Source organism: Nyctibius grandis, chromosome 17 (assembly GCF_013368605.1).
Source record: "Nyctibius grandis isolate bNycGra1 chromosome 17, bNycGra1.pri, whole genome shotgun sequence".
NCBI lineage: Eukaryota > Metazoa > Chordata > Aves > Nyctibiiformes > Nyctibiidae > Nyctibius > Nyctibius grandis.
Window position 1 is genome coordinate 11803141 of NC_090674.1, and position 21962 is coordinate 11825102.

Below are 21962 nucleotides of genomic sequence, written 5' to 3' on the forward strand. Positions count from 1 at the left end.
GCTGGGGTGGGGACCTGCCCCCCCGAACTACCCCCCGCGGTCACCCCCTGCTCTGGGGGGGCTGCGGGAGCGACTCAGGCGTCCAGGTGGCCTCTGCCCCCCCCCGCCCCCCCCGGCCAGCTGTGGGGTCAGCGTGGGGGGTCCGGCTGCGTGGGTCCCCTGAGACCCCCCCCCCACCCTGGGGTCAGCGGGGGGGGCAGGAGGGGGCACCCCCGGCCCGGACACCTGCGTTCCCAGCGCTCGGCCGGGCCCCCCCGCTGCCCCGGGGCCCGGATCCCACGGCCGCCTCCGGGGGGGGTCCGGGACCGGGAGGGGCTGGAGACACCCCCCAGGGCCGGGGGGGCGGGAGGAGCCCCCGCCCCACACTGAGGGGGGCAGGAGGGGGGGCGGGGGGTGTCCGGGTCCGGCCAGGAGGGGCCGGGGGGGATGGAGGGGGCCGGGGGGGGGGCAGGCCCGGCCGGTGGGCGGGGGGGGGGGGGGGGGCGGGCCGGGCGGGGCCCCGGAGGGTTTTTCTCGGCCGCCGCAGCCGCCGCTCCCGAGTGCCCCGGGCCGGGAGCAGCGACGGCGGCGCCATGGGCAGAGGGGTGAGTAGGGGCGGCCCGGGGCACCCCCCGACCCCCACCGGGGCACCCCCCGACCCCCACCGGGCACCCACGGACCCCCCCGGGGCACCCACCAACCTCCCCGGAGCACCCCCCGACCCCCACAGCGCCCACCCGTGCGGGCACCCACCCACGCGGGGCACCCACATCACCCACCCGCTGCCACCCCTGGGTGCCCTCCCCGCCGGACCCCGGCCCCGGCACCCCCTCACGGGCGTCCTGCAGCCCGCGCCCCCCGCGCCCCCCGCCGCCACCCCCACGGTCTCGAGTGACCCCCGACACGGGGGGGCAGCTGCCCGGGCGCCCGGATCCCCCCGCTTCGGGGGAGAAATGCCCGGGAGGAGGGGAAGGGTCCCCCACGGTGGGGAAACTGAGGCACGGAGCCCTGTGCCCCGCGGAGGAGCCCCCCCCGTGCCCATCCCCCCCCGTGCCCGTGGCCCCGTGCCCGCGGTCCCGGTTGCCCAGCGCCAGGGTCCCGGTGCCGTGGCAACGGCCGCGGGGGGGCCCTGAGCCGGGGCTGGCGCCTCGCCCGGCACCCCCCGGGCCCCCCCCGTCCCGCCTGGCACGGCCGGGACCCCCCACACCAGCCCCTGGGCGCCCACCCAAGTGTGGGGGGACCCCGGAGGATGTGGGACAGTGTCCCCCCCCCACGGGTGTCCCCGCGTCCCCTCCTGGCAGACTGTCCCCAGGGAAGTGCCAGGGGGCGGATAAGAACACGACACCCCCCACCCTGTGCCACCCCCCCGAAATCCCGGGGTGCCCTTTCAAGCAGGACCCCCTCCCCACCCGTGTAAAGCCGAAGTGCCCCCGTGGGGTCCCCGATGTCCGGGGCGGGGGCAGGCGGCAGAGCCCCCCCCCCCCCACGCATGAGGGTGCCCCGTGGGGGGCCGGTGGGTGTGGGTGCCCCCGCGACCCGTCCCCGCGGTAACACGACCCCCCCCCCGCCCCGTCCCGGCCGTTGTTCTTGGCACCGGGGCCGTTTTCCATGACCGCATCGGCCCCCCCCGGCCCCCCCCGGCCCCCGCCGGCTCCTGCCAACCTCCGGCACAGGGACGTGCCACGGGCCCTGCCAGCCCCGGGACCCCCTGCCGCGGGCAGCGGGGGGGCTGGGGCCGTGTCACCCCCCCAAGGGGGCGGGCAGCGCTCCCTGTCCCCTGCCTGCAGTGGCCCCCCCGACCCCCCCCGTGACATCCTTGGGGCTGGCGGCGTGTTCCCCTCCCCGGCTTGTGGGGATCCCCCACAGCCACAGGGACCCCCCCGGCCGCAGTGACACCCCCATGGCCCTGGGGACCCCCAAACAGCCACAGTGTGACCCCCATGACCACCATGACCTCCCCCCCTTGGCCCCGAGGACCCCCCCCATGGACAAAGTGACACCCCCCCAAACCACAGTGCCACCTCCATGACCACAATGACCCCCTCCATGTCCTGGTGCACCCCCCATGGCCACAGTGACACCCCCGTGGCCACAGTGGCCCCCCCATTCCCCTCCATGGCCCCCCCCCAATTTGGGGACACCCCCCCCCCCCCGCCTGCGGTGCCCCCCACGCCCACGCTGCCACCGGTGCCTGCAGCCCCCCCCGTGCCCACGGTGATGCCCCGTGCCCTCGATGATGCCTGTGGCCACGGTGACCCCCGTGCTGGCGGTGACATCCATGCCCATGGTAATGCCCGTGGCGAGGGCCGTGCCGCCGGCGGTGCCAGCCGCGCCGGGGGTGCCAGCGCGCCCACGGGGTCCCGCGCCCGCAGGCCGGCCGCGAGTACTCGCCCGCGGCCACCACGTCCGAGAACGGCGGCGGCAAGAGGAAGCAGAAGGAGAAGGAGCTGGATGAACTGAAGAAGGAGGTGAACTTGGTGAGGAGGGGACCGGGGGGCGCCGGGGACACGGGGGGACGCGTGACCGTGCCACCCCGGCCGCGGTGACGCGGGGGACGTGTGCCCGGCAGGACGACCACAAGCTGTCCCTGGATGAGCTGGGCAGGAAGTACCAGGTGGACCTGTCCCGGGTGAGATGTCCCCAGGTCCCGTCCTCGGGGCCACCGCCAGCACCCGGCGTCCCTCCTGTCCCCGTGGGTGACACCCAGCCGTGCCCCCATCCCCTCCTGTCCCCATGGGTGACACCCAGCCGTGCCCCCATCCCTTTCTGTCCCCATGGGTGACACCCAGCCGTGCCCCTGTCCCCTTCTGACCCCATGGGTGACACCCAGCCATGCCCCTGTCCCCTCCTGACCCCCTGTCCCCATGGGTGACCCCTGGCCATGCCCTCCATCCCCTCCTGGCACCCCACATCCCTGTCCCCATGGGTGACACCCAGCCATGCACCCTGTCCCCTCCTGACCCCCTGTCCTCATGGGTGACAACCAGCTGTGTCCCCGGGTCCCCTTCTGTCCCCATGGATGCTCCCGATCCCCTGCAGCCCCACGGCACCCTGCCCTGCCGGACCCACAGGGTGTCTGTCCCTTGTCTGGGACCCCTGTCCCCTCCCACCCCCCGATGGCGGGTGGCAGCATGTGTCCCGCCCCCCCCAGGGCCTGACCAACGCGCGGGCGGCCGAGATCCTGGTGCAGGACGGCCCCAATGCCCTCACGCCGCCCCCCACCACCCCCGAGTGGGTCAAGTTCTGCCGGCAGCTCTTCGGGGGCTTCTCCATCCTGCTCTGGATCGGGGCCATCCTCTGCTTCCTGGCCTACGGCATCCAGGCGGCCATGGAGGACGAGCCCTCCAACGACAACGTGAGGGCACGGGGGGCACGGGGGGACACGGGCAGCATGGGGAGGCACGGGCATGGCGGGGGGCACGGGCAATGTGGGGGGACATGGGCATCAGGGGGACATTGGCACTGGGGGTGCACGAGCATTGCAGGGGCCAAGCACCCTTGGGGGTGTCACCATGGGGGCATGGGCGCTGTGGGGGCTCAGGGGCAGCCTGCCATGTGCCCCATCCATGGGGCAGCGTGGGCACAGGTGTCCCCCCACCCCCACATGCCAGCTCTTGAGGGGTCTGGGTCTGGGTACCAGTTGGGGCAGGCTGGTGCGGGGTCCCCTGCGCAGCCCCCTGTGCCGGGGGGCACCCGGGGGGTCCCGCCCTGCGCCCCGGGATGCTGAGGTGCCGCCTGGGTCCCAGCTGTACCTGGGGGTGGTGCTGGCCGCCGTCGTCATCGTCACCGGCTGCTTCTCCTACTACCAAGAGGCCAAAAGCTCCAAGATCATGGACTCCTTCAAGAACATGGTGCCCCAGGTGGGACCCCCGGGGGGTGGCACGGGGGGGGGTCCCGGGTGGGGTGGGGGCACCGGGGCATCCCTCAGGGTGCCCCCCCCGCCCCGCAGCAAGCGCTGGTGATCCGCGAGGGCGAGAAGATCCAGATCAACGCGGAGAACGTGGTGGTGGGCGACCTGGTGGAGGTGAAGGGGGGCGACCGGGTGCCCGCCGACATGCGCATCATCTCCTCCCACGGCTGCAAGGTGCGCGGGCACCCGGGGGCGCTGGGGCTGGCACGGGGTGGGCGCTGGGGCTGGCACGGGGTGGGAGCTGGTGGTGATGTGGGGTGGGAGCTGGTGGTGGCACGGGGTGGGCGCTGGGGCTGGCATGGTTTGGGCAATGGGACTGGTACTGGGTGGGCACTGGTGGTGACATGGGGTGGGCACCAGGACTGGCACTAAGTGGGCAACAGCGATGGCACGGTTCAGGCATCGTGGCTGGCATGGGGTGGGCACCACGGGTAGCAGGGGGTGGGCACTGGGACCAGCACGGGGTGGGCACTGGGACTGGTGTGGTTCAGGTACCATGACTTATATAGGGTGGGCACCAGGGCTGGCATGGGGACAGCGGGGCTGGCACAGGGTGGGCACAGGGCTGGCATGGGGTGGGCACAGGGACAGTGGGGCTGGCCCCAGTCAGCCCCTGTGGCCCGGGGGTCCGTCCGGCCGTGCCCGGCCGTGCCCGGTGCCCCCAGCGGTGCCGTCGGTGCCAGGTGGACAACTCCTCGCTGACGGGGGAGTCGGAGCCGCAGACGCGCTCGCCCGAGTTCACCCACGAGAACCCGCTGGAGACCCGCAACATCTGCTTCTTCTCCACCAACTGCGTGGAAGGTGGGTCCCGGGGGGGGGGTCCCTGCGGGGACGGGGGGGTCGCGCTGTCGCTGCCACCCCTCGCGTCCCGCCAGGCACCGCCCGCGGCATCGTCATCTCCACGGGCGACCGGACGGTGATGGGGCGCATCGCCTCGCTGGCCTCGGGGCTGGAGGTGGGCCGCACGCCCATCGCCATGGAGATCGAGCACTTCATCCGCCTCATCACCGGCGTCGCCGTCTTCCTCGGCCTCTCCTTCTTCATCCTCTCCCTCATCCTGGGCTACACCTGGCTCGAGGCCGTCATCTTCCTCATCGGCATCATCGTGGCCAACGTCCCCGAGGGGCTGCTGGCCACCGTCACCGTACGTCACTGGGGGGGGGTTTGGGGGCTGTGGGGTGCGAGAGGGGCACCATTGGTGTCCGTGCCCCCTCATTGGGATCTGCACCCCCCGTCTGGGGTCTGGGCCCCCTCATTGGGGTCCTCTCACCCGAACTGGGCTCCACGCCCCCCCATTGGGCTCCACGCCCCCCCATTGGGCTCCATGCTCCCTCACTGGGGTCTTTGCCCCCTCATTGGGGTCCTCTCCCCCTCCAACTGGGCTCCATGCCCCCCATTGGGGTCTGTGCCCCCCAACTGGGCTCCATGCCCCCCCATAGGGGTCCACACCCCCTCATTGGGTTCCTACCCCCCCCCAACTGGGGTCTGCACCCCCTTATTGGTGTACATTCCTCCCAACTGGGCTCTATGCCCCCCCATAGGGTCCACACCCCCTCATTGGGGTCTGCACCCCCCCATTGGGGTCCACACCCCCCCGACCCCCTCCCTGCGCCCCCCAGGTGTGCCTGACGCTGACGGCCAAGCGCATGGCGCGCAAGAACTGCCTGGTGAAGAACCTGGAGGCGGTGGAGACGCTGGGCTCCACCTCCACCATCTGCTCCGACAAGACCGGGACCCTCACCCAGAACCGCATGACCGTGGCCCACATGTGGTTCGACAACCAGATCCATGAGGCCGACACCACTGAGGACCAGTCGGGTGCGTGGGGGGCACCCTGACCAGGGGGTCAGGGTCAGGGTCAGGCCTGTCCCCCTGCCACCCTGACCCCAGGAGCACCCCCTTTTCTCGCCCCTGCACCCCCATGTCACCACCCTGGCACCCCTTTCTCTGGGCACCTGGATCCCCAGGGCGGGGGGGGGTGTCCCCGGAGGGGGTGGGGGGTCCCCAGCGTGGCTGATGGGGCCGGGTGTCCCCCAGGTGCCACCTTCGACAAGCGCTCGCCCACCTGGGCGGCCCTGGCGCGCATCGCCGGGCTCTGCAACCGCGCCGTCTTCAAGCCGGGCCAGGAGAACATCTCCATCTCCAAGGTAAACGGTTGCTGACCCCCACGAGACCCCTCCCCCCCCAAATCCCGCTGGGAGCCGGGGTGCTGCCGGCCCCGGTGCCCCCCCTCAGCCCCTGCCCCACGCCAGCGCGACACGGCGGGCGACGCCTCGGAGTCGGCGCTGCTCAAGTGCATCCAGCTCTCGTGCGGCTCCGTCAAGAAGATGCGGGACAAGAACCCCAAAGTCACCGAGATCCCCTTCAACTCCACCAACAAGTACCAGGTGTGCCGGGGCGGCGGTGGTGGCCCCGCGGTGGCCCCGGGGTGGCCGGTGGGTGCCGCCCGGTGCCAGCACCCCCCCTCTGCCCGCAGCTCTCCATCCACGAGCGGGAGGAGGACCCCCAGGGGCACCTGCTGGTGATGAAGGGGGCCCCCGAGCGCATCCTGGACCGCTGCTCCCGCATCCTGCTGCAGGGCCAGGAGGTGCCGCTGGACCAGGAGATGCGCGAGGCCTTCCAGAACGCCTACCTGGAGCTGGGGGGGCTGGGGGAGCGCGTCCTGGGTGAGGAGGGGGGGCACGAGTGCTGGGGGGACACGGGGTGTAGGGACGTGGGGCACGGGGTGGGGCGACGGGGGATACAGGGGATGTGGGGGACGTGGTGGCAGGGGGTTAGCAGGGATGTGGGGGCGAGGGGACGTGGGGATGGGGGACGTGGGGATAAGGAGGACGTGGCAGGGACAGAGGGACGTGGGGACAGGGTGGGGGGGGAGATGGGGCTTGGGGACACGGGGGACATGGGGGGACAGGGCACGCAGGGGGCAGGGGAACATGGGGGGCGTGGGGGTAGGACCGTGGGGACAGGGAGGCGCGGGGGGCACTGGTGAAGGGGACGGGGGGCACAGAGGCCGTGGGGGCAAAGGGGATTTGGTGGGGGGCACTGGACCAGGGCAGAGGGGTCCTGTGGGTGCCACCCCCCCCGTCACCCGCTGCCCCCCCCCCCAGGGTTCTGCCACCTGTACCTGCCCCCCGAGCAGTTCCCCCGCGGGTTCCGCTTCGACGCCGACGACGTCAACTTCCCCACCGAGGACCTCTGCTTCGTGGGGCTCATGTCCATGATCGACCCCCCCCGCGCCGCCGTCCCCGACGCAGTCGGCAAGTGCCGCAGCGCCGGCATCAAGGTGGGGCCCCCCCTGCTCCCCCAGACCCCCAAAGCCCCCCAAATCCCCCCCTGAGCCAAGGTCACTGCTGTCCCCCCATCCCTGCACACACCGACCCTCATGGGGGTCCCCCCCATTACAGACCCCCCCAGATCGGGGGGTCACCCCACTGCGCCCCCCCCCAGGTGATCATGGTGACCGGGGACCACCCCATCACGGCCAAGGCCATCGCCAAGGGCGTCGGCATCATCTCGGAGGGCAACGAGACGGTGGAGGACATCGCCGCCCGCCTCAACATCCCCGTCAGCCAGGTCAACCCCCGGTGGGTGCCGGTCCCGGGGGGGGTCCCGGGGGGGGTCCCGGGGGGGGGTCCGGCGGCCCCCGCTGAGGCTGCGCCGCGGCAGGGAGGCGAAGGCATGCGTGGTGCACGGCTCCGACCTGAAGGACATGACGGCGGAGCAGCTGGACGAGATCCTGCGCAACCACACCGAGATCGTCTTCGCCCGCACGTCCCCGCAGCAGAAGCTCATCATCGTGGAGGGCTGCCAGCGCCAGGTGCCCGCCCCGCCTCCCCACGGGGTCCCCAGCCCCGTGTCCCCGTCCCTGTCCCCCGCGGTGACTAACCCCCCCCCGTCCCCAGGGCGCCATCGTGGCGGTGACGGGCGACGGCGTGAACGACTCGCCGGCGCTGAAGAAGGCCGACATCGGCATCGCCATGGGCATCGCCGGCTCCGACGTCTCCAAGCAGGCGGCCGACATGATCCTCCTCGATGACAACTTCGCCTCCATCGTCACCGGCGTGGAGGAAGGTCGGGACCACGCCCAGTGGGGTGGGTGGGGTGGGGGACATCAGGGACCCCCCGGTGACGCCCATCCCCGTCCCCTCAGGCCGCCTGATCTTCGACAACCTCAAGAAGTCCATCGCCTACACCCTGACCAGCAACATCCCCGAGATCACGCCCTTCCTCCTCTTCATCATCGCCAACATCCCCCTGCCCCTGGGCACCGTCACCATCCTCTGCATCGACCTGGGCACCGACATGGTGAGCGCGGGGGGCGACAGGGGGTGATGGGGGGCGACAGGGGGTGATGGGGGGTGATGGGGGGTGACAGGTGACCCCCCGCCCCGCAGGTCCCCGCCATCTCGCTGGCGTACGAGGCGGCCGAGAGCGACATCATGAAGCGGCAGCCGCGGAACCCCCGCACCGACAAGCTGGTGAACGAGCGGCTCATCAGCATGGCCTACGGGCAGATTGGTGAGGGGGGCACGGCGGGGGGCATGGGGGGTGCCACCAGCACCAGGGGCACCCCAGGACCCACCGGTGACACTGGGCACCCACTGGAGATACCAGGGGACAACCCCCCACCCCGGCTGGCACCACAGCCACTGTGTGACACCAGGGCTCCCAGTGGCACCCCAGGACCCACTGGTGACCCCTGGGTGCCCATCCCTGACCCCTGGGTGCCCATCCTTGACCCCAGGGTGCCCGTCCCCGCCCCATGACCCCCCCCGTGTCCCCCCCCCCAGGGATGATCCAGGCGCTGGGCGGGTTCTTCACCTACTTCGTGATCCTGGCCGAGAACGGGTTCCTGCCCGGCACACTCGTGGGCATCCGCCTGGCCTGGGACGACCGCTCCACCAACGACCTGGAGGACTCCTACGGGCAGGAGTGGGTGCGTGTGCCTTGCACGCCCCTCGCACGCCCACCTCGACACGGCTCTGCTCCTCGTGCTCACACACGTGCTCCCGCCTGCCCGTGGCTGTGCGTGTGCAAACCCACCCCTGCGCTCGTGCAAAGACCTTGCACTACTGTGTGCACGCACACGCGTGTGCTGGTGTGTCTTCCCATGCCCTCACAGCCCCGTCCCCGCGCGCATCTCCCTGCTCACGCATGCTGAGGCGCGTGTGCCCTCACATGCCTGCACAAAGCCCTTGCACATACATGCACACGTGTTTGCACACACCATCCCACACTCCACATCCCCTCGCTCTCTCATTCATGCCCCTGCACAGCTGTGCTCACGCCTGTGCTCACACGTGCGCTGACACATGCTTAGGCACGTGTGTCCTCATGTGTGCAGCCCTCGCTCACGCACACTCGTGGGTGCATTTGCACACCCGCCCCGCGCTCACCCTGCTGCTCACCCCCTCGCACACCCCCTCGTGCGCCTGCCCGTGTCCGTGCCATGCGTGAGCGCCCCGGGGAGCACACAGGCGTGCGAGGGGGGGGCTCGCAGGTGTGCAAGGGGGGGTTCACGCGTGCATGCGCTGAGGCCGTGCCCGCCCCCCCCCCAGACGTACGAGCAGCGCAAGGTGGTGGAGTTCACGTGCCACACCGCGTTCTTCGCCAGCATCGTGGTGGTGCAGTGGGCCGACCTCATCATCTGCAAGACCCGCCGCAACTCCGTCTTCCAGCAGGGCATGAAGTGGGTGCTCCCACCCGCCCCAGCACCCATGGGTGACCCCCCAGCATCCCAGCACACATGGGTGCCCCCCCAGCACCCATGGGTGCCCCCCAGACCCCCAGCACCTGTGGGTGCCCCCCCAGCATCCCAGCACCCATGGGTGCCCCTCTTGCCCCCAACACCCGTGGGTGCCACCCATACTCTCCAGCACCCATGGGTGAGCACCCCAGTGCCCAAGGGTGCCCCCCTCACCCCCCCAGCACCCACGGGTGAGCAACCCAGCGCCCAAGGGTGCCCCCCTCGCCCCCCAGACCCCACGGGTACCCCCCACCCAACACCCCAGCAGCCGTGGGTGCCCCCCCACACTCTCCAGCACCCATGGGTGAGCACCCCAGCACCCACGGGTGCCCCCCAGCACCCCCGGGTGCCCCCCGCCCACCCGCTCTCCCGCAGGAACAAGATCCTGGTCTTCGGGCTGCTGGAGGAGACGGCGCTGGCCGCGTTCCTCTCCTACTGCCCCGGCATGGGGGTGGCCCTGCGCATGTACCCCCTCAAGTGAGTCGGGGGGGTGGGGGGGCACCCCGGCATTGCCCCCCCCCACCCCGGGTGCCCCCTCCGCTAACGCTGCCCCCCCCCAGGGTCACCTGGTGGTTCTGCGCCTTCCCCTACAGCCTCCTCATCTTCGCCTACGACGAGGTGCGCAAGCTCATCCTGCGCCGCTACCCCGGCGGTGAGTGGGGACCCCCCCCCCCCCCAGACCCCCCCCCAAACCCCCCAGTGCGTGTTACCCCCCCCAGGGGGTCATTGCTCTCCCCCCATTTGGGGCACAGCCCCCCCAAACCCCCACTATGGGCTCGACCCCCCCCCCTTTTTTGAGCACCCCAAAGTTATCGCTGCCCCCCCCCAAGTGGGCACTGCCCCCCCCCCAGACTGGCACGGCCCCTTGAGCCCCCCCATCCTGCTCCCCCAAACCCACCCTCGGGGCTGGCACCGGCACCCAAAGGAGTGGGGGGGCACCGTGGGGGGGGGTTTTAGGGGGTACCTGGGTGGGTGAGGGCACCCACGGGGGTTGAGGGGACCCAGGGAAGGGGGGGGGGGCACCCAAGAGGCACGAGGGTCACCCGAGAGGGTTGGGGGGACCCGGGGAAGTGGGGAAGGGGATACCCAGGAGGGCAGGGTGGCACCCGAGGGGTGGGGGGGCACCCCAGGGGGTGGGGGCACCCCCCCAGCTCCCCCCCACGACGCCTGTCCCCTTGCAGGGTGGGTGGAGAAGGAGACCTACTACTAGTGCCCGCCGGGACCCCCGGCCCCCCCCGGCCCCCCCACCCCTGCACCCCCCAACTAACCCCGGGGGTGGCGCTGCCGGGCACGGCGGGGGGGGGCCGGGACCCCCCGGCCCGGGGGGGCACCCAGACACCCCCCCCCAGAGCAATAAACCAGTTTAACCCCTTCGTGCCCTCGTCTGTGCTGGGGGGGACGGGGGGGATCGGGGGGGCAGGATGGGGGGCATGGGGGGGGGGGATGGACCCTGCCTGCCCCACCCCTGCCTGCGTGCCCCCCCCGCGGGGTCTGTGTCCCCCAATGCCCCTCCCTTGTTACCCGATGCCCCCCCATGTCCCTCCCCATGTCCTCATGCCCCCCACGCTCCCCAGCGCCCCCTGGTGGTTGCCCCCACACAACCAGCCCCGGGGGCATCTCCCCCCCTCCATCACGTCTGAGCCCCGCAATGGGGTAGTTGTGGGGGGGGGATCAATAACTCTCTGCCCCCCCCACCCCGCACCCTGGGGACCCCCAGCACAGGGTGACCCCCCCCGGGGGGGTGCCCCGGCCCTGCCGAGTCAGCAGCGCGGGGGGGCACGGTGAGGGGCGGGGGGGTGTCCAGCCCCGCTCGGGTTTCGCCGCCGGGTTTCGGTGTCACCCGGGGTTAAAAATAAGGAGTCAGGGTGACCCGGGGGGGAGGCTGGGGGGGGTGGAAAACGGGACCCCCTGCGCCCACGGACACCTGCGTGGGAGGGTCCTGGGTACCCCCAGCCCAGGGCGTGGGGGTCCTGGGCACCCCATCTCCCGGCACATGGGGGTCCTGGGCACCCACAGCCCTGGCATGGGGGTCCCGGGCACCCACCTCCATGAGAATGGGGGTCCTGGGCACCCCAGCTCCTGGCACATGGGGGTCCTGGGTGCCCCCAGCTCCGGTGTGGGGGTCCCGGGCACACACGACCCTTGGCACGGGGGTCCTGGGCACCCACCTCCCTGTGCAGGGGCGTCCTGGGCACTCCCAGCCCCTTTGTGGGGGTCCTGGGCACGCGGTACCTGGCCCCCCAGGGCTTCTTGGCATGGAGGGGGAGAAGCCCCCCCCCAGCCCTGTGGGTGACCGCGGGGGGTCGGGCCCCCCCAGCCCGGCGGGATCCACTTCTCCGCGGTCAGCAGCGCGGGTGGTCACCCGATCCGAGGGGACCGAGGTGACAAAATGCCGCGTGTCCCCCCCACCCCCCCGACAGAGCCGGGCAGCTGCGGGCGCGGGGCGGGGGGTCCCGGCGCTCCCGGGGTGGGGGCACCCAGACACCCCCATCCTGGTGCCCTCAGGGCCAGCCCTAGTGTGTCCCTGTCCCCAACCAGGGGCTCTGGGGTCCCTAAGGCTGGGGGGGGGTCCCGGCACCCACTGGGGACCCGCCGGCGGTGGGGGACCCCTTGGAGCCCCACCCGAGCCCCCCGGCCCTGGGCCGGCGCTGGTGCCCCCCCCCGCCGCTCGGGTCCCTATTTTTAGCCCCCGGCCCCCCCTCCCCGCCCCCCCGGCTCCTCTTTCTGCCCCTAATAAGGAGCCGGAGCGGGGGGGGGGGCGGGAGGGGCCGGGGCTGAGCCCCCCCCCGACCCTGCGCCCCCCGGGGCTGAGCCCCCTGTGCCGGGGGGGGACGGGGGGTGCAGAGGCTCGGGGTGCCGCTGTCCCCCCTTCGTGTCTGTGTGTCCCCCCGGGGCTGTGTCCGTCTGTCCCCTCCTGGGGGGGGCGGAAGGGGCCGTGTCTGTCCGTGTCCCCCCCGCCCCGGGGGCCGTGTCTGTCCGTCCCCCCCCCCCCGGGGGCCAGGCGGGGGCTGCGTGTCCATCCCCTGCGCTGGTCCCAGTCGGGCTCCGTCTGTCCGTCCATCCCCGGACACGAAGCCATCGTCCATCTGTCCCCGAGGCTGTGTCTGCCTGTGTCCCCCCCCGGGGGCTGTCTGTCTGTCTGTCTGTCCCCGGGGCTGTCGGTCCGTTCCCTGGCTGTGTGTCCGTCCCCGTCTGTCCGTCCCCCTTCGCAGGTCCGTGTCCGTCCGTCCGTCCCCGTCCGTGTGTCCGTCCGGCGGGCGATGGGGCTGTGGGGGTGGGCGCTGGCGCTGCTGGCGCTGGGGGCCGGGGGTCCCGGGGCTGCCGGGGAGGGCCTGGACTTCCCCACGCACGACGGGCAGGACCGGGTGCTGCCCGTCACCGCCAAGAACTACCGGGCGACGCTGCGGCGGTTCCCGGTGCTGGCGCTGCTCCACCACCCGCCCCGGCACCGCGACCGGGCGGCCCAGCGGCACGGCGAGATGGAGGAGCTGGTGCTGGAGGTGGGCGCGGGGACCCCGGCGGGACCCCCCGGCGCTGGGGGGGGTGTGGGGACCGGGGGTGCTGGTGGGACTGGCACCGGCACTGGGGTGCCGGCACCTGTGTGGCACTGGGGGTACTGGTGGGGACCAGGGGACACCAGTGTGACAAGCAGCTGCAACCATATGGCACTGGGAACACTGGTAGGGATCGGGGGACCCTGATGGGATGGGCACCAGCACCCATATGGCACTGGGGACACTGGTGGGGACCAGGGGACACTGGTGGGATGGGCACTGGCACTGGGGTACCGGCACCTGTGTGGCACTGGGGATACTGGTGGGGATCAGGGTGTGCTGCCAGCGCCACTGGGATGGAGGGGGGGGCACAGCTGGGCTGGGGACCCTGGGGGACCCTTGGCTGGTGGCGGGGGGGAGACAGGGCTGGTGGCAGGTGCCCCCCAGCGCGGTGTCCCCCCCCCCCAGCTGGCAGCCCAGGTGCTGGAGGACAAGGGGGTGGGCTTCGGCCTCGTCGACTCCGAGAAGGACGCGGCCGTCGCCAAGAAGCTGGGTAAGGGTGACCCCCCCCCGCCCCGCTGGGACCCTCAGGCACTGCGACCTCCCCACATCCCCCTGCCTGGCACAGGTCCACCCTGCAGCCCTCCCCCAACCAGGCACAGGGACCCCCCCCAGACCCCCAAACCAGGCACAGGAACACCCAGCCCCTCCCAGCCAGGCACAGGGACCCCCTGGGACCCCCACGTCTGGCCCAGGGCCCCCCCCGAGCCCCCCTGCCCCCCCAGGCCTGACGGAGGAGGACAGCATCTACGTGTTCAAGGGGGACGAGGTGATCGAGTACGACGGGGAGCTGGCGGCCGACACGCTGGTGGAGTTCCTGCTGGACGTGAGAGCCCCCTCCCCACGCCCGGGGACGCCCCCCCCTCAACTGCTGCCCCCCTAGCCAAGCGGTGGGGGCCCGGGCCCCCAACCCTCCCTTTGCGTGGCTGGGGGAGGACCTGGGCGTCCTGACCCCCCCCCCATCCCGAGCTGTCCCTGACCCGGGGGGGGTCCCTGGGGACCCCACTGCTGCCCCCCACCCCCCAGGTTCTGGAGGACCCGGTGGAGTTCATCGAGGGCGACCACGAGCTCCGGGCCTTCGAGAACATCGAGGACGACCCCAAACTCATCGGCTACTTCAAGAACGAGGACTCGGAGCGTGCGTGGGGCTGGGGCGGGTCCCCCTGTGTCCCCCCTGTGTCCCCCCTGTGTCCCCCTGTCCCCTCTGTCCCTCCCCAGCACCCCAGACACAGCCCCAAATCCATCCTCCCCTCCATCCATGTGCTTGTCCATCATCCTCCGTCCCTCCATCCCTCCATCCCTCCTCGAGGGCACCAGGGACTGACCCGCACAGCCCTGGGCATGTTCAGGGCTGCAGGGCTGGGGGGTCCTTCTGGAGCCAGAGCCACCGGGACGGCCCCAGGCCGGGGGTGCCGGTACCCGGTGCCGGTGCCAGGACCCGTCCCTGCTCCCCCAGACTTCAAGGCCTTCGAGGCGGCGGCGGAGGAGTTCCACCCCTACATCCCCTTCTTCGCCACCTTCGACAGCAAGGTAGGGGTGGGGGTTGCTGTGGGGCAGGGTCCCCCCCGCCAGTACCCACGGGTGGCTCAGGAACCCCCCCCCGGCCCCAGGCGGCCAAGAAGCTCACGCTGAAGCTGAACGAGATCGACTTCTACGAGCCCTTCATGGAGGAGCCGGTGACCGTCCCCGGGCGGCCCAACAGCAAGGAGGAGATCGTGGCCTTCGTGGAGGAGCACAAGCGGTGGGGCCCAGCCCCCCCCGGGGGGTGGTTGCTAAGGGAGGTGGTTGCCATGGAGGTGGTTGCCATAGGAGACCTTTGCCATGGGGACAGGTTGCCATGGAGGCGGTTGCTAGGGCAGGTAGTTGCCATGGAGGTGGTTGCCATGGAGGTGGTTGCCATGGGAGAACGCTGCCATGGGAGACGGTTGCCATGGGGAGGTGGTTGCTAGGGCTGGTAGTTGCCATGGAGGCAGTTGCCAAGAGGAGGCAGTTGCCACGGGAGACAGTTGCCATGGGGACAGGTTGCCATGGGAGGTGGTTGCCATGGGAGGTGGTTGCCATGGGGAGGCGGTTGCCATGGGAGACAGTTGCCATGGGATGTGGTTGCTATGGGGACAGGTTGCCACGGGGAGGCGGTTGCCACGGGAGCCCGTCACCGGGGAGGTGACAGCCGGGGCAGCCGCAGCCTCGGGGATGGGGGATCCCGGGGCGGGGGGCGCGGGGCCCCCCCTGCGCAGCGAGGCCCTCGGTGCCCCCGGCCCCCCGCTGCCCCAGGGGGTCCCGGGGGGGGCAGCGTGGGGCTGAGGCCCGGGCGCTGCCGGGATGTTCCCGAAGCATTAATCCCCCCCGGATCAACCCGCCCCCCCGCCGCGGCCTCAATCCCGTGGGACATGGGGGGCCCTCCATGGCCCCCCCGAGGTGCCAGCAGAGCTGGGGGCTCAGCCCCGGCCTGGTGCCCCCGGGTTTGGGGGTGCCACTCACTGTCCCCCCCCTCCCAGGGCCACTCTGCGGAAACTCAAACCCGAGAGCATGTACGAGACCTGGGTGAGTGCGGGGGGTCCTGCCCCCAGCACCTTCACTCCCCCCACCCCGGGGACCCCTCCCACCTCGGGGTGCCCCCCCCCCCCCCCCGGTGACACCGGCTCGTGTCCCCCCAGGAGGATGACATGGACGGGATCCACATCGTGGCCTTCGCGGAGGCGGATGATCCGGGTGAGGGAGGGGGCCGGGGGAGCCGGGGGGGGTCAGGGGGTCCGGGGGGGTCCCGGCGCCCCTCACCCCCGTCCCCCCCCCCTCCAGATGGGTTCGAGTTCCTGGAGATCCTGAAGGACGTGGCCCGGGACAACACGGACAACCCCGACCTCAGCATCCTCTGGATTGACCCCGAGGAGTTCCCCCTGGTACCGGCCCCCCCGGGACACCCCCCCACAACCCCCCCAGCACTGTGGGGTGGGCTCAGGGGGGCTGACCCGTGTGACCCCCCCCAGCTCATCCCCTACTGGGAGAAAACCTTCCACATCGACCTGTCCCGGCCCCAGATCGGGGTGGTCAACGTCACCGACGTGAGTGTCCCCCCCCCGGACCCCCGGCATGGCCCCCCCACCCCGTCCCCCTGGGGTTGAGTCCCGGAGGGCTCATCACACGAGTGGCCCTCAAAGGCAGCCCCCAGGAGCCGGGGTCCCAGCCTGTCCTGTCCCCCGGGGTCCCACGGCGGGTGCCCCCCTGCCCCGTCCCACGTCCCCCCCCCTGGTGTCCCCAGGCCGACAGCGTGTGGCTGGAGATGGCGGACGAGGACGATCTGCCCGGCCCGGCGGAGCTGGAGGGGTGGATCGAGGACGTGCTGGCGGGAGAGATCAACACCGAGGACGACGATGACGACGATGACGACGACGATGACGACGATGACGATGACGACGAAGACTAGGCCTCGTGCTGGGCCTCCGCTCCGGCCCCTTCCCCGTGCGAGCCATTAAAGTCCCCAAAGAACCGGGCTGTGTCACCAGGGGGGGACTGGAGATGCTGCAGGCACAGGCGAGATCCCCCCTGCGAGATCCCCGTGCAAGATCCCCCTGCGAGATCCCCCCCATGAGATCCCCCTGCGAGATCCCCCCTGCAAGATCCCCCTGTGAGATCCCCCCTGTGAGATCCCCCTGCAAGATCCCCCCTGCAAGATCCCCCTGTGAGATCCCGCCCGCAAGATCCCCCTGCAAGATCCCCCTGCAAGATCCCCCTACAAGATCCCCCCCGCGAGATCCCCCTGTGAGATCCCCCTGTGAGATCCCCCTGCAAGATCCCCCCCGCAAGATCCCCCTACGAGATCCCCCTGCGAGATCCCCCCTGCAAGATCCCCCCACAAGATCCCCCCTGCAAGATCCCCCTGCGAGATCCCCCTGCAAGATCCCCTGCAAGATCCCCCCTGCAAGATCCCCCTGCAAGATCCCCCCCGCGACATTCCCCCTGCAAGATCCCCCCACAAGATCCCCTCTGCAAGATCCCCCCTGCGAGATCCCCCTGCGAGATCCCCCCTGCGAGATCCCCCTGCGAGATCCCCCTGCGAGATCCCCCCTGCAGGATCCTCCCGCAAGATCCCCCCTGCAAGATCCCCCTGCAAGATCCCCCTGCAAGATCCCCCCGCGAGATCCCCCCTGCGAGATCCCCCCCCACAAGATCCCCCCGCAAGATCCCCCCTGCGAGATCCCCCTACAAGATCCCCGTGCGAGATCCCCCCGTGAGATCCCCCGTGACACCCCGGGGGGGACTTTCCTGGGCTGGGGGGGGTCGCTGATGCCCACGGGGACACTTGTTAGCATCCCCCCGACGTGGGGTGACACCCGGGGGTCCCTGGGGGGGGGGTGATCAGGGGATCCCACCGCACGGGTCGGTGCGTGGGTGCCTCCACGTGTGTCCGCGTCAGCCCCCGCCCCCCCTCCGGCCCCGCCCCCTCGGCCCCGCCCCGGTAAGCGCCGCCCCCTCGGCCCCGCCCCATCCCGCTGCTTCAGAGCGGCAGCACCGAGACACCGAACGGCCGCACCGGCACCGCCACCGCCCCCGGCACCGCCACCGCCGGCCGGTAAGTGCGGGGATGCGGCGGGGGGGGGACACCGGGGGCTCCGACCGACCGGCGGGACCGGGATCGGGACCGCGATCGGGACCGGGACCGGATGGAGGCAGCCGCCTCCATCCGGTCCCGGTCCCGATCGCGGTCCCGATCCCGGTCCCCTGAGCCGGGCGGGGGGCTGTGGAAGTAGACACCCCCCCCGGTAATGCCTACCGCCCCCCCGGTAGTGCCCCCACCCATGATGCCCCACCCCAGCCACGGCCAGGAAGGGGTTAACGGCGCCGGTGCTACCGGGGGTGCCAGGACCACCCCCGCCCCCTTCCACTTCCCCTTTCGCTCCCGTGGGAGGGGGGGGGGGGGGCGCGAACCCGTGACCCGCGGGGCTGGGGGGGGGGGGGGGACACGCCGGTCCCCACGCGGGGTCCCCCATCCCCACCCGCTCCCCGCGGTGCCACCAGGTGTCCCCCCCCATCCCCACCCGAGGCTCGGCGTGTCCCCCATCCCCCGTGGATGCCACCCGCTCCCCGTGGGGCACGGGGTCCCCCCCCCACGGTGCCACCCAGTCCTCCCAGTGCCGCCCAGTACCAGCGGAGCACTGGGATGCCACCCGTTCCCCCGGGGCAGGGTGTTTCCCCCCCCCGCGGGTGGGTGCCGATGGGGGGGGGGGTCCGCGTGGCCGGAGTCCTGAGGAACACGAGTGGAAAGGGGCGCGTGAGGAGGTCACGCGCCCCCGGGGCCGGGCTGGGCCCAACCGGGCCCAACTGGGGCCAAACTGGGGCCAAACTGGGCCGTGGCAGCGGCGGAGCCGCCTCTTCCGCCCCGCGGCCCTGGGACGGGGAGGGCTGGGGGGGGCCACGAGTCATCGCCCCCCCCCGTGCTCCGGCCCACGGAGCTTCCGCACGGCCCCGCGTGGGGAAACTGAGGCGCGGGGCGGGTCTGGGGGGGGGGACACGCGTCCAGATGTGCCCCAGATGTGGGATGTGCGGCCCGGGGGATGCTGCTCCCGCCGCGGGCGGGGCGGGACCCCCCCCGGGACGGGACCGGTCCGTGTCCGTGGGGCCGGGCCGGGTCTCGGTTTCCCGGGGGGGTCGGGGGGCGGCCCCGGCCGGGCCAGCGCCGCGCTGCGCCCCGCGGCACAAAGGCCGCTTGTCCCGGGCTGCGGGGGGGGGGCCGGGGGGGTCCCTCCTCCCGTCCCGCTATCGCCACCACCCCAAAACCACGGGGGGGGCGACAGGGACTGGAGGAGCCCCCCCCGCACCCCCCCGCACCTGGCGGAGCGGGAGAGACAAAGGCGGGAAGGAACCAGCCCCCCCCGGTCCTGCCCCCCCCGGTCCTGCCCCCCCCCCGCGGCGGGATCAGCCCCCCCAGCCCCTTGTGAATGGGCCCCCGTGGGGCCACGCCCCTCGTGCATATTCATGAGGCGCTTTGCATGGGAAGCGGGAAGGGGGGGTCCCTTGGGGGGGTCCTGGGCATCCCCCCCCCCTCCCTGGGGCCGCGGCGGGGGGGCGCGGGGGGACCCGCCGGGCCTGGGAACGGGCAGGCGGCCACGGCGGGGGGCGGAGGGGGGTCCCCGCCCCCACCCCCCCGCACCCCCCCCCGCACCCCCCCGCACCCCCCGCCCGGAAGGACCCGGCGGCCGGGCCAAGGGCTGAGTCATGGGCGGCCTTAAAGGGGCCGGACACGGCCGGGACACGCGTGTGCGGGGGGGGGACACGGGGGAGTGTGTGAGAGCGGGGGGGTGAGTGTGTGGGTGCACGCGTGTGCTCACGTGGGAGCGCGGGTGTGGGCGGGTGTGAGCGGGGGGGGGGGTGAGCGTGGAGGGTGTTTACAGGTGCAGGCACGAGTGTGTGGGTGTGGGGGGGGTGCGGGGGGGCGCGTGCCGGGGGCGAGCAGCGCGGTGGGCAGCGGCGTGTCCGTGTGTCTGTGCCCCCCCCCGTGTCTGTGTGGCCCGCGTGGGCTGACACCCCCCCCCGCCGCTGGTGCGGGACACGGGAGAAGCCCCGCGGGGGAAGGGGGAGGGGGGGGGGCACCGGCATCGCCACGGCAACCGCAGGGGGTGGGCGGCAGCGGTCGCCATGGCAACTGCGGCGCGACAGGAGATGGGGACACGGTGTGACCCCCCCAAAAAACACACACACACACACACACACCCCGGGGCTGGCGCTGGCGCTGGGGGTGCCTGTGGTCCGGCCCCCACCCTCCTCCCAGAGCACCCCCCACCCCAGGGTGCCCTGAGCCACTGCGGGGGGGGGGGATGTGGTGGGTGTGTGAGGGGGGGGGCTGTGCCACGGGGGGGGGTCACCACACAGCCGGGGTGGACGTGCAAAGGGGGGGGGCCGTGCGAGGCTGGGGGGGCACCCGCAGCGCAGCAGCCGCCGCCAGCGCCCAGCAGGTCCCGCCGTCCCCGTCCCTGTCACATCCCGTGAGCGTCACATGAGTCACGGGCCAGCGGAGCCCGTGGGGGGGGGCAGCGGCTGGGGGGGGTGGCGGCGGCTGAGGCCGGGCCGCTCGTGACGCGGGTGGCGCCAGCCATGGCCGAGTTCCGCAGCCTCCTGGAGGAGCTGGCCCAGAACATCACGGCCGAGGACCTGGAGCAGCTGAAGTCGGCCTGCAAGGAGGACATCCCGAGCGGGGAGGGCGAGGCCATCGCCACCAGCCACCAGTGGTTCGCCTTCCTGGAGAAGCACGACAAGCTGGGCAGAGGTGGGACCCCGGGGGGCCCTGGCCGTCCCCACCCCTGTCCCTGTCCCTCCCCTGGTCCCCAGCCCTGGCCGTCCCCTGCTCCAGTCCCCATCCCAGTCCCCTGTCTCCTTTCCTGGTCCCCGTCCTGGTCCCCCGATCCCTGGCCTGGTCCCTGGTCCCATCCCTGTCCCCTGGTCCCTGTCCCCTCCCCTGATGCCTGTCCCCATCCCCTGTCCCCTGTCCTGGTCTCTCCCTGTCCCCATCCCCTGTCCTCTGCCTCGCTCCCTGTCCTCGAGCACCCTTCCCCGCGCGGGTGGCCTGGCGCGGGTGGCCTGGCGCGGGTGGCCCACGCGTCCCCGTCCCCGCAGACAACCTGTCGTACATCGAGCACATCTTCGAGATCTCGCGCCGCCCCGACCTGCTCACCATGGTGGTGCAGTACCGCACCCACGTCCTCAAGATCTCCGAGGAGGACGAGGTGGACACCAAGCTCACGCGCATCCCCAGCGCCAAGAAGTACAAGGGTGAGCCCCCCCCCCTGCTGGGACAGGGACCCCCCGTCCCCAGGGCAGGGACAGGGACCCCCAGGGCAGGGACAGGGTCCCCAACGCAGGGCTGGGGTCCCTCTGGCTGGGGGGGGGACACAGGGAGAGGCCCCCCCTGACCCCCCCGTGTCTCGGCAGACATCATCCGACAGCCCTCGGAAGAGGAGATCATCAAACTGGCCCCCCCGCCCAAGAAAGCCTGAAGGGGGGGGGCGAGGAGGAGGAGGAGGAGGAGGAAGGCTGTGCTCCCCCCCGTGTCCCCCTGCCACCCGTCCGGCCCCGGGGCGTGGGCAGGCGGGGGGGGGGGCTGATGTGGTCACTAACAAAGTCTTAACGCCCCCCCCCCGCGCCGGGGCCGGGGGCCGGACGGCTCTGCGTGTGCGTGTGCGTGTGCGTGGGGGTGCACGTGTGGGTGTGCGTGTGTTGGGGGGGGGGTGGGCTTTGCTATTCCCAGGGGACCCCCCCAAGCCCTCAGTGGGAGAGGGGACAACAGGGACTGCCCCCCCCCCCGGTCCAAGCTGTGTCTGGGGGGGTGACAGGCATCGGGACCACTCCCCACCCCGGTGCCGGGGGGGGACAGTGCTGGGGACAGGGACCCACGTGAGCGTCGCGGGGACGAAGGCCAGGGCAGGTCGGGAGGGAGGCGAGCAGCAGGACTGGGTGGGGGGGGGGTCTTTGCTGACCCCCCCAGGCAGGATGGAGGATGATGTGAGTTTGTCAGGCCTCAGCCCTGCGGGGAGGGCGGGGGCACATCTGCAGTGTCCCCCCACCCCGGGGGGCTGCGGTGGGTGAGGGGACAAGGAGGTGACATGGGGCAGTGGGCGCCCCTGTGTAGGGTGGTGATGTTCAAGGGGGGGACCCCAGACCCCCCCCCCCAAGCATTGGGGAAATCTCCATTGGAAGGACCCCCCAAACCCCACTTGGGGGGGGGGGGGCAGAACTGGGCCCCCCAAAACCAGCCAGACAGATTTTGGGGTGGGGGTCCTTC

The 21962-nt window shown here is 72.5% G+C and overlaps 3 protein-coding genes across 5 annotated transcripts; all 3 read left to right on the top strand.

Annotated features, from left to right (window-relative positions):
- Positions 1 to 500: 500 nt before the first annotated feature.
- Positions 501 to 11008, top strand: LOC137671634 (sodium/potassium-transporting ATPase subunit alpha-2). 3 transcript variants are annotated; one of them, XM_068415262.1, is made up of 25 exons: positions 501 to 584; positions 2177 to 2266; positions 2352 to 2456; positions 2549 to 2608; positions 3131 to 3334; positions 3726 to 3839; positions 3929 to 4063; positions 4573 to 4690; positions 4765 to 5033; positions 5509 to 5707; positions 5927 to 6036; positions 6142 to 6276; positions 6366 to 6555; positions 6997 to 7172; positions 7337 to 7473; positions 7556 to 7706; positions 7792 to 7960; positions 8040 to 8194; positions 8284 to 8407; positions 8680 to 8825; positions 9448 to 9578; positions 10011 to 10112; positions 10196 to 10287; positions 10817 to 10850; positions 10939 to 11008. In XM_068415262.1, exons 2-24 carry the CDS (start codon positions 2213 to 2215, stop codon positions 10843 to 10845), a joined length of 3105 nt encoding a protein of 1034 aa, XP_068271363.1. In that variant the 5' UTR covers positions 501 to 584; positions 2177 to 2212; the 3' UTR covers positions 10846 to 10850; positions 10939 to 11008. The 3 variants fall into 3 exon arrangements, with proteins under 3 accessions (XP_068271363.1, XP_068271362.1, XP_068271364.1); XM_068415261.1 differs by having other exon boundaries at positions 10817 to 11008; XM_068415263.1 differs by lacking the exon at positions 2177 to 2266 and having other exon boundaries at positions 514 to 584; positions 10817 to 11008.
- Positions 11009 to 12894: 1886 nt separating this feature from the next.
- On the top strand, positions 12895 to 16676 carry CASQ1 (calsequestrin 1). The gene is made up of 11 exons (XM_068415298.1): positions 12895 to 13135; positions 13598 to 13682; positions 13915 to 14015; positions 14216 to 14327; positions 14646 to 14719; positions 14800 to 14930; positions 15688 to 15733; positions 15847 to 15901; positions 15989 to 16089; positions 16177 to 16251; positions 16449 to 16676. The coding sequence occupies exons 1-11, from the start codon at positions 12896 to 12898 to the stop codon at positions 16611 to 16613; spliced, it is 1185 nt and encodes a 394-aa protein (XP_068271399.1). The 5' UTR covers position 12895; the 3' UTR covers positions 16614 to 16676.
- A 650-nt stretch (positions 16677 to 17326) lies between these two features.
- Positions 17327 to 21271, top strand: PEA15 (proliferation and apoptosis adaptor protein 15). Its single transcript, XM_068415302.1, has 4 exons — positions 17327 to 17759; positions 20277 to 20450; positions 20798 to 20953; positions 21113 to 21271. Exons 2-4 carry the CDS (start codon positions 20279 to 20281, stop codon positions 21175 to 21177), a joined length of 393 nt encoding a protein of 130 aa, XP_068271403.1. The 5' UTR covers positions 17327 to 17759; positions 20277 to 20278; the 3' UTR covers positions 21178 to 21271.
- The last annotated feature ends 691 nt before the right edge of the window (positions 21272 to 21962 follow it).